At 33.3% G+C, this 11,629-nt stretch overlaps 1 protein-coding gene across 1 annotated transcript; it reads left to right on the forward strand.

Moving 5' to 3' along the window:
- On the forward strand, window positions 548-8,152 carry LOC18604482 (DNA polymerase epsilon subunit B). The gene is made up of 13 exons (XM_018116669.1): window positions 548-850; window positions 969-1,152; window positions 1,238-1,388; window positions 1,518-1,649; window positions 1,791-1,868; window positions 5,740-5,844; window positions 5,960-6,040; window positions 6,161-6,291; window positions 6,395-6,489; window positions 6,572-6,671; window positions 6,929-7,043; window positions 7,158-7,268; window positions 7,691-8,152. Exons 1-13 carry the CDS (start codon window positions 688-690, stop codon window positions 7,829-7,831), a joined length of 1,587 nt encoding a protein of 528 aa, XP_017972158.1. The 5' UTR covers window positions 548-687; the 3' UTR covers window positions 7,832-8,152.

The following is an 11,629-nucleotide window of genomic DNA, read 5'->3' on the forward strand; positions in this document are numbered from 1 at the left end:
CTCACTTTTTTAATCTAAAAGATATGTTTGATAGATGGTGGAAGATCTATGTTTATATATCAAAGACTCACCTCATCTCTTGCTGATGTAGGATTCGTGACATTCTCACCTAGCACTTCAAGAAGAAAATAGGTCAAGCGTATCTAAAAATCTTACATTGGATAAGTAGAGAATCTTAAAAAGCTTATAAGCGGTGTTATTACATATTCCATTAAGTTATCTTTTTGGGAAGAGATTAACTGGCCCTTGACAACTTGTTTCAATTTTTCTTACTTTTATTTTGATTCATATTTGATAAAAAAACAAAGAAAAAATATTTTTAAAAATATTTCATTTATTTGAATTATTTAAAAACATAATTATTATGACGTGATATCTTAGAAAATAAAATAAATTTTTTTTTCTTTTTTAAGTTTTTGAAAATTAATAAAAATTTTAAAAAATAACTAAATTTAATATTTATTTCTAAGATTAACGTTTGCCAATAATAATTTACCGTGTTATAAAATTGTTGAGTTCCCGCCAATTTGCAGATAGAAGGTAAAGATTTACCCGCCAAAATCAGCCGCAAAAGTGCAAAACCCTCCTCCCTTTGCGAAAATCCCATTTCCGAGACAGAGCGAAAAGAGTGTAAGGAAGAATAAAACTGTAAAGCCAGAAACAAAGAAAAAAAAAAGGGGCGGCAAAATGAGTGGGCAAACTCGAAAGATGATACAGAAGAAGTTGAAGATCAGAGGATACAGCCTGAAGATGGATGGCCTTGAGGAGATTCTTTCCTTTGTTGATCGCTTCCAAGATGCCCAAGATGAAGCCATCGATCTGCTACTCGATCAGCTCGATCATGAATCCCGTAATTTTATGATTGTGATTGCTATTTATTGTGATTACTGCTCCATCCCTCTTTATTAGGGTTTTTCTTTTTCTTTTTTTTTTAAATTATGAGTAATTGGATTTTTCACCGGAAGCAGTGAAATCTTCCATAATTGACAAGGGGGCGGTGCATCGAGTAATCAGTCTTCTACTGGAAGCAGAAGCAGCCGAGGAGGAATGCCCTACTTCTTCAACCTCTCTTTCCCATTCTTCTATTCGCGTTGTTGATGCCTTTCTCGTCCCCAAATTTCGATACGATCCCATCAAGAAGCATTTCTTTCAGTACGTAATGCTTTACTACACTTTTCTTTTCTTTTCGAAACTATTAGGTTAGATTTGAATTCTAAAAGTTGCTTCATGTTTATAGACATGCTGGTAGTCTACCGATCCATGGGGATGCCTCTGCGAAATCAGCTCTGTATAGGGATAGGTTTCTTTTATTGTTCCAAAGGGTTTCTCGTGATCAACATTTTATTAAACCCGCATTTGATACTGATGAAACCTCTCAAAGTTGTCAGGTGCTCCCTCCTTTTCTTACTCTTCCTCGTTCTATATGTATACGGTGAAATGGAGTTAAACTTCAAAGTTTGTGTGCTCTAAACACAGAGAAAAAATTGATGTTTTCATGAGATAATATTGTTGGGCAGCTATCTCCAATACAGTCTCTGGTTGGGCAAAGAGGGAAAAGATGGGTGATGGGTGTCATCTCGCAGTTGGAGGATGGACATTTTTACTTGGAAGACCTTACCGCTGCAGTTGAAATTGACTTCTCTAAGGCAATATCCTTTGCTTAATTGCCTATCATATCTGCTTATATATTGGTTCTGTTTCATTAAATTTTTAACTGCTTCATAAAATCATTGTTTACTGTAAATCAAAGTGGAAAACAGAAAATCATTGTGTTCTTTGACAATCAATACAAAATAACTACAGGATTTTTTATGGAGAACACCGTCATTGTAGCTGAGGGTGAAATGCTTTCTGAGGGTATTTTTCAGGTGGGTGTTATTTTTTATTCTCTTTACAGTTGCTACATTCACACTTTACTTTATGAGACCTCCTGGGAAAAGTTTTTTCTTCTAAAACTTGTGTTTGTTCTCTGTATTCTATCTTTTACAAAAGTTTCTGTATGTAGAGTAATATATTTTTGGCAAGCATGTTGCGCACCATGTAATGATATTCATTTGGACTACTTTTATAAAGCAGTCAAAGGAAACTACCAAAGTTGACTCAAACAAGTTCTAAACCATAAATAGAAGCAAACTAATAGAAAGGAACCATGAATGTACCTTTAGACTTGACATTTTCAGATTTCTAGCTAATTAAGATGTACCAGAAACCTTTGTGACACAAAACCAGTGAAAACAGAACAAAAAGTAAAACTTGCAACTATTAACTTGAGGAAACATGAATTGTTATAGACTTATAAAATATCTATTCTAGATTAAATAATGTCCTAATCCAATCTAATATCAAATAAAGACCATATTTCCAAACCTCCTGGATCTTCATTTTCCTTGAGCACTTTTGTCTACGTTATACTCCCATTGTTTGAGAATAGTTGTCCCTGAGATGCTGAGGTAGTAAAAATCCCTTGAGCTAATCCTTGCATTCTCTTATGGATGGGATTGGATGTTAAACTACTTGTTCTTCTTTGTAGATGGCAAACATGCTGATTTCAATGGGGCTATTCTTTTGATTGACTATTTGAATTTTTGATTGAAATGGTAGAGTTCATTGTTAGAACAATTTTAATATGTAGCCCAATATAATAGTGATCATCAGGGTTGAACTTCCTCATCTCCTTTATTTTCTTTGTTATTGTGCATTCATTCAACTGTTCTTGGAAAGCATTGGTTGCAGCATCAACCACAGGTTTCATCTCCTCTCGGGCCTCAAGTTTTAATGGCTTGTAATTCTAGGATCTTTCTAGCTAAAGAATTGGAAACACGTGCAACAGATTCCTTAAGTACTTCAGCTGGGTGATTGAAGCCTGAATCTTTTTTTCATCCATGATGCAACATTTCTACTTTTTACTTCTTATCTTTTGTGCTTCAACTCCTCATGGCCAAACAATCGGATAGCTTTTCTGGTTTCACCTTTTCTGTTACTCTCTGGTTAAGTAAAACAACACCTGATTGGTGTTGCTGCTGTGCTAGTGAGTAATTGTAGCTTTTTCCTTTGGACTTTATAGAAAAAATTAGTGCAGAAGTTGTTGGATGCATTGAGACTGAAATTTAGATGTAAACTAGAGTTCTAAAATCCCTATTTTAATAGTTATACCTACATTTTCTTTTGACCTGGAATAGTATAGAACTCTTTTAACATCTTCTGAAGCAACTCATCAAGCTTAGCTTTCTCATTTAGCTTCTAATGAACCTACTTGTACTTATGTCAAAATCTACTTTGTTCCTCCGTGATTTTGTCAAAGAGCTTCAACATTGGATTTTAATACATCTTTTACAGGCATTGTTCAAGAATCCATTTTTTTGTTCAATTTAATTTCAAATTTCCCCCACTAAAATGCTTTTGTTGCAAATATGACCTCCTTTTTGTCTTTGTGGTATATATTTCTCTAGCAGTATAGGTTTATTGCCTCCCTTGTATGAATAGTTGGCCAACCTAACCTGGTTATACCTCTTTCAAATCCATACCACCATCTTTATGCCAATCTAACTAGTTCTATCTTTGCAAATTTTGTCCTACATGCATAATCCATATCATGTAATTCTCAATATTCTTAAATGGAATTAATCCAATTAGAAAACAACATAGATCTACCTTTCCTTCAAAATGTGGAACCACAATCTGGACCTTGGTGAAATTCGTTACCACGACATTAACAATGGGCCTGACATGGTAGGCTTTCGTAAAATTATATGCTTTGGAATAAAGATTACTTGATTGAATTAATCATATATTGAAGGCCTTACAACTTTTTCTTACCTATCCTCATGAATACCATGTTGCTGATTATGAAATTCTAAATCAGACCTACTTTTGAGATTCAGTCCACACTTAAGTTGAGCAATAATTTGTATTTTTATCTCCAGTAACCCAACATGACCTTGCCTGCTTCCTGATTTTCTAGATTGTTTACAGACAATTTTCCTCTTTCAAGATTATAAAATCTATCCCATTGCATCAAGCTGGGCACATGGAATCTCCCACGAGGTAAAAATGTCTTGGAGAAAGCTCAAGCACGAACACCAAATTGACATAGGAGGGGAAACTGGGTTGCATCAAGTTAAGAAACATCTGGCTTTAAGGTGGGCAAGAACTTTTGTATTATGGTATTATTGGATGGTAGAAAATTATTAGCAGTTGGTTTGTTTATGAAGGCAAGAACTTGTTGCTTTATGATATTATTGGATGGAGAAGATAATTAGCAGTTGGTTTGATTAGGAATGAAGGCGAGAACTTGTTATGTTACAATATTATTGGATGGGAGAAGATATTTAGCTGTTGGTTTGTTTAGGAAGGAACCTCAGTTTTGGAGGAGAAAAAGGGTTAAGCCTACTTTCTCTGGGTGTGAACAGTACCCATGAACACTAATTCAAGGTTAACAGTTGAAGCTCAGATGTTGCTTTGTGTGGATTTGGTTAGGGTTTGATATATGGTTGTTCTAGGGTTTAAAGGGAATGATTTAGTGATGGTTTTAATCTGAAACAGAGCTGGAAAATAAAGAACAATAAGATAAAGATCTAGGTGTTGCACCTATCTCCCTGGAGGTTTCACACATATGGTTAGGAATTTCCTTACCGAATCCCAAAGAGGCCTTAAAACCACAAGATGTTCATAAAATTTATATCTATTCAGTGAGAGACTTATTTATTCATAAATTTCTACTATTTTGACTCCCACAAAGATTAGTACCAAACTTGACTCAGAAAAAGCTATTAATCAGAAAGGAAAAGATAACAATGGAAGCAAAGCTTACGGAAAGCCTTAGACTTGAATTCTGAGATTTCCAGAAAATTTAGAATTACCTGAATATCTCTGACATATCAAGCCCAAGCAAAGGGAAAATGATAAAACTTGGAAACCTAAGAAACATAAATTAAGACTTAATAATTAGTATCTTTTCTAGTGTAAAAAGGTCCTAATTCGGTCCAACATCAAAGAAACACCACAAATCCAAATTTTCTCTGAACTTAATCTTGACTTTCCTTGACCACTTAATTGTCAGCAATGAATTTCTTAACCATGGCTCTCTAAGCTATTTCTTCATTGTGCCTAACGAGTTAGCAAATGAACTTGCTGAATAAATTCGGGAATTCCATTTTGGAGCAGTTTTTGAGTATTCATTTCCATCTTTTGTTTGTTTTGAAACTGTTGGAAATGAGAAGAACAGAAAATGGAACTTCCTTTTTCTTATTCAACTAGGAAAGGTTTGTGTAAAGGGTTGCAAGATTCCTTTTATTGTAAATCTCAGACATTAACAGAACAAGTTCACAAGTCACAAGTCAGAGTTTTGTGCCTAAGCAGAACAAGAAGAATTTGTTTTTTAATTTTATGCAAGTTTGTAGGCAATATGATTTAATGTAGTTGTATAGTTAGTGAAAGTAGTATCAATGTTCGGTTCAAATATTCCTTTGTTGGAGCCTACAAAGAGCTGGCCTGGCTTGCTATGTCAGCATCCATCTATACTTTTAACAGGGAAAAATGGAAGGCTGGTTATAGAACCCTATTTTTTGAAGCTCAATGCAGACATTGAAAGACATGTAACATCATTGCCCCCCTAAGAAACTATGTAATAAATTTAGTGAACATTTGTGAAATTACATGGTTTCAACGTTATATAGAATTTGAAGATATCTATTGAAATTGATTTTTTCTGGATGAGCTAACTATTGCTCTGTGATGAAGGTAATTACATGTGGGTTTCCTCCCTTAGAGGACAGAGATAAATCATTCAAAATACTTGCTGGGCATGACTTCTTTGGTGGTGGTACACTAACAAAAGAGGAGACTGTATCCTAAATTATTCCCCTTTTGATGTTTATTACTTGGAAAAAATGCCTGAACTCTTTCTTTGAAGATTCTTTTAGCAGAAACTGAAAATAGTTTCCCTAAACCCTCTTAATAGCTCAGACTTGCAGATCTGGAAAAGAGAGCAGTGAATGACATGTTTGTCATACTGTCTGACATTTGGCTGGATAATGAAGAGGTAATTCACAGTCTCCAATTCTTTTCCTTTTCTTCTTCTCTTATTTTAGGGTGCTTAAGGTGTGATTTGTTTGCTGAATAACTTGACATAATTTATAATACTGTCTTGTCCATAGAGAAGGTCATGGAAAAGCTGGAGACTGTCCTTAATGGATTTGAGAGTGTGGAAATTGTTCCTTCCTTATTTGTTTTGATGGGAAACTTTTGTTCTCACCCATGTAACCTCTCCTTTCATTCTTTTTCAAGTCTCAGGTGAGGATTAATTAAATTAACTCATTCTAGTTTTTCTATACACTTGTCATTTTGGGGAAAAAAAAGATTGGCCAGAGAAATAACTTGCTACTTTGATGTACAGATTGCAATTTGGCAAATTAGGCCGAATGATTGAAGCCCATCCACGGCTTAAAGAGCAGAGTCGGTTTCTGTTCATTCCAGGTCCTGATGATGCAGGTATATTAAAGTATTACCTCATGACGATTGCTTGTTCCCTAAAAGAGTTGCATCATTTGATTGAGGATATAATCATTTTCAGGTCCATCAACGGCTCTACCCAGGTGTGCTTTACCAAAATATCTAACTGAAGAGCTCCAGAAGCATGCTCCAAATGCCATATTTTCTACTAATCCGTGCAGGTTAATCTCTCTAATCTCATACTGTTTAACATATGATAACATAGGCTTAATATTTTGTAGAGACCTTCGTCTGAGTCCATGCAGACTTGATAGTATTCAAAATTGTGTTCTGTGATTCAATAGTCAGTTACTAATGGAAGCATGAGAGGGTGATCTTTTAAGAGCTCATTTTCACACCTTAGAATATGGGATTCATATTGCAACTACAACAATTTATGTCTTTGATTTCTTAACTTGCAAGTGTTGTTTAAATGCAGAATAAAGTTCTACACCCAGGAAATCGTCTTCTTTCGTCAAGATCTGCTGTATAGGATGCGTCGTTCCTGTTTGATTCCCCCTTCTACTGAAGAAACGGATGATCCTTTTGAACATGTAACTTTTCTTCACCCCAGACCTTCCTCTTCTGCTTCTTTTTAATTATTTCTGACTATTCTAATTACTTTTCTCTTGTTGAGATGAGATTGATTGGTTGAGTTTCTTTTGCAGCTTGTTGCAACCATAACCCATCAAAGTCATCTCTGCCCACTCCCTCTCTTTGTACAACCCATTATTTGGAATTATGACCATTGTCTCCATCTATATCCGACTCCACATACGGTAATGCTCTTGTAATCCAACTTCTTTTGCTTCTTTTGGTTGCTCTCAGGCATTTTGAAATGTTATATTGGAAAAAGAATGGCACTGGGATTTTGTGTTTGCATCATCCTTAAGATCTTGAAGAATAAAAGCAAAAACTGAATGTAACCAGATGACTTTTTAGTTCATGAGAATGTGTAAAAACCAATTGTAACCAGATAACATTTTTATCAGTTGAGCAAGTTCTCATCCTATGTAGAAAGTACCCTAGGTTGCCATTTATTACCATGCCAGATAGACGGGGCATTCATTCGAAGAATGTGTATAATAATCATTTTTAATAGCCGATGAGTGTAATTGGAAGAAGTCAGATTCAACTCTGTTTTTATGATTGATACTGAGAGCAAAGATCTGACAGTTTCCTCCATGGCCTTTCCATACAGATCATTTTGGGTGATAGAAGTGAGCAGAAGGCATTCAAATACACTGGAATTACTTGCTTTAATCCAGGTTCCTTCTCAGATGATAGCACATTTGTTGCATATCGTCCCTGCACTCAGGAAGTTGAGTTTTCAGCCTTGTGAGTTTCAAAAGTTTCCTTTAGAATGCAGAGAATTGAACATGCGAAAAAAGAACTGCTATCTTTTTTCGTTGTAGTAGAACTTGCAGATTAACCTGTCCACTTGTCTTTCTGTTGTAAAGTAATCTCCGTAGTTTTGGTGGATGCATATTACATCCATTGCCAAAATAGAAGAAAATTGCATTGTTATTAGTCAAACTTTGCCTAGTGAATATTTTTTATGTTAGTCAACATCTACCGCTCTATATGCACTTCAATAAATTGTGGAATTGAATATGGAAACTTCTATTAAGCTTTTGCTGCAAAATAATTATTTCACATGTAACATGCACTTTCTTTAACTATTTCATCACCATCCCCTGTTTCTCTTTCCATCTTTTTAGCTTCTAATTTGGCATTACATGCATCTTTCCATATTCCACTTAGTCATCATTCTTTTGAGGAGGAAAAGCATGAAGGAGACAAAGCAGTAGTTGAGATAATTTATTGACAGTGCAAAATCAGAGTGGGATTTGTTAAATACATGGTGCAAGAAAGTGTTTCAGATCTTAAATTTTGGATATTTAAAACCACCTTTCACAGGTTTGATTCAATTGCCTTTGGATTTTAAAATCCAAATGCAAATCGTTGGTCCCCAAATGCAGCATTAAACCATTAAAGCAACTTTTAGTCATGCTAAATTGACCACAAGTCGATTGAAAGAAAAAGTAGAGAGAGCTAGATGGCTGCAACATCTAAAGGCAGGTGAATGTACTAAGATTTAACTGTATCATCAATTAAAAGGCACATGCGTTGAGGATGGGAGCATGGAATTTTCAAGAACTGATAATGATGGAAAGAAGAATCCCTGTTAGCATAGATGGGATAAACCGACAATAACTTAAAACCATTAACTGCCAAAGGGGCTCCTGTATAGTTACTTTCTTCTGTACCATCGAATGCCCTGATTCTAGTGTTGTATTTTAATATTCAGTATCATATATCATCGACAATTACATACATCAAAGAGTAGATTGTCAAACAACAGAGCTGTGGGTTTTGCTTCGCCTACACGCAGGTGTGTAATGATTTCTGGCTTTGTGGAATGCATTCTCAATGGAAATTTGACAAAATTTGAACTCGAGAATACATTGAGAGTGTATCTGTCATCATATTATAGGACAACTAGTGAATGCGGCCGCACGTTTTGAGTACTTTTGATGACCCCAGATGCTATTATTCCCTCCTGATTCTCAAAGTGCAGATTGTTGTTGCTATATAATATATACATATCTTATATTGTAGTCCATCAGCCAAATTCTAAACATGACAAAAGGTTGCCATCATCATCGTTGACATGTGAGTTTTATTGCTTCATTCAACACTTGAGCCGAAAGATATGGATCATATGCATTCTGTTCTTCATTATGTTGATAAATTTTCCTACTTTATATTAATAAAGCAAAAGTTTTCTTCAATTACACGCCCTATACCATTGCAGGTATGCTATGTTATATTTTTCTCTTTGGAAACATAAACTAAAACATGGTTGCCGATGCATGCATATTGGATGAGATGTGCCTTTTTTGGATGGTTAATACATAATTCATGTGGTTAATATGACACTATCAGATGAGATATGTTCTTCCCAATTAAAAGCAATAGAAAATCCCATTGCTTTCATCCTTGGGGCATGTCTTAAAAGGGGGCATTATTTTAGTTGCCATTAGATGATGCAAAGGTGTGATATTCCATCAAGTTAGTATGGGAAATCCATTTAAAGGAACGTATCCATGCCGATATAGTTGACCTTTACATCCTTACCTAATACCCCACAAGCCTCAAAAAGTGAGTTGTACTCAAGGAAGTTTTCCCAATTTTACTTGCATAGTTTCCACAACAAAAATAGACTTGTGATTTCCTGAAAACACAAGGACAAAGGTATTGGTGAAAGGGTATCTTGTTATCTGCAGAATAAGCAATGGTTACATGATTGATGGAATCACAAGATATCCAAAAGAAGAAAAACACAGGGAAAGGAAAAAGGATGTTAGAATAGAATATGCATGGTTTGGTAGGTAGGTGTACTCTTCTCCAGTTAAGCTCAAGAAACAAAAGGAAGCCTTTGAATAGTTACCAGTTAGTTTTGAACAGTTACATAGATGACAGGCTGTTTGGCAAGAGTTTTATCTGGAATCAGACATGTAGAAAGAGGAAGAATCTGAAGCTCTCCTCCTATCATGGAAGTTGTATTGTTTATATTATTGTGGTCTAGCATTTGGAAAAAACAATAACATTGGACTATTTGGTTCGTTGGTCGTACAAAGAATTGAGTTAAAATTTTTGAAAAGTAAATAATTAAGAAATAGTTGAACGAAATTCTTAAAAACTTCTCTAAAAATAATTAAGAAAAATCTTATGTTGCATAGTCCACTGCACAGAAACTCCTTTTATTAGTTTAGCTAAAATTAAAAACAAAAAATAAATAAAAAGTTTTTCATGTGTCTCAATTTAGTGTAAGAATTTCACCTTTGAACCTTCAAGCAAGATTAGTGTGTAGGAGTGTGTATCTGTGTGTTTTTCAAAACAAAAAAAATAAAATCATCTTTAATGAATTAATCTTTGAAATTTGCGTATGTTTAGTTTGATTCATATTTTTATAAAAGTGCGTTTAGAATAGACCTTTTACACATAATACTCAAATAAATCTTTATTTTTTTATTACGTTCAATCAAGTCATTGTATTATTGTTTTGGGTCAAATAAGTTCTTATAATTAATGATTGACTAATTATCATTAGTCAAAATACCAAATTAACATGTCATGTCATTATCAATTGTGATATGTCAATATATCACATCATCATTAATTATGATATGTTGACATACCATATCAATGCAACATGATATAGAATGACAAACAGTATTTTAACTCAATCTATAGGGATTTATTTGATTTTTTTTTAAAAAAATATAAGAGTTTATTTGACTCAAAATAAAAGTACAAGGTTTTAATTGAATGCAATCAAAGTATAATGACTTATTTCAATTTTCATAAATAGTTTAAGAGCTTTTTTTGGAGATTATGTCAACATTTTAAAAATGTTGTATAAACTTAATGTAAAAGTATTATAAAATGTAGACAATTATTTGATAACTTTTTTATTTTTTAAACAAATATAAAAAATAAATACTCAAATTTATTTAGATTGAAAGAAATGAATAAAACAAACTTTTTTATTAATTAAAAATTAAGCAAAATAAGTTAAATCACAAAAAAAATTAGACAACTTAAAAACTATAAAGTGAAAATAATATAATTTAACTTATAATTTTATGAATGAAGTTAAAGTATAAAGTGATCAGAATGTAAAAATTTTTCATTAAATATTTATTTGTTATAATACATAGTTTGTTTCAAAAATTCAAATAAGCATTTCGAATAGATTAAAAATTTTAAAATATTGAAGGTCAAACGTTTTATTTTTACTTTTACATTAAAAAAGCTTTTCCATATATTAAGGCAAAATTCCCACTTTGTCATTTTGACATTTGATAAGCGTATCCTTAAATAATGACTAATTTTCTTATATTTTCAATATTGCCAATTACAATAAATCAGCTTTCATGTTATACCATGTTGTCTTCAATTCTTCATCCACTAACTTAAGAAATAAGTTTTTATTTTAATTCATTTAATTACTGTTAAAATTTTAATATTCTTTACAATAAGCCCGGTACAATTAATAATTGAGATAAAATTATGTAATTATTTCTTTTACTCTGTTAAAAGGGTGAATTTAAACACTGTAAAATAATTTGTA

The sequence above is a fragment of the Theobroma cacao genome, chromosome 3, assembly GCF_000208745.1.
Source record: "Theobroma cacao cultivar B97-61/B2 chromosome 3, Criollo_cocoa_genome_V2, whole genome shotgun sequence".
Taxonomy (NCBI): domain Eukaryota; kingdom Viridiplantae; phylum Streptophyta; class Magnoliopsida; order Malvales; family Malvaceae; genus Theobroma; species Theobroma cacao.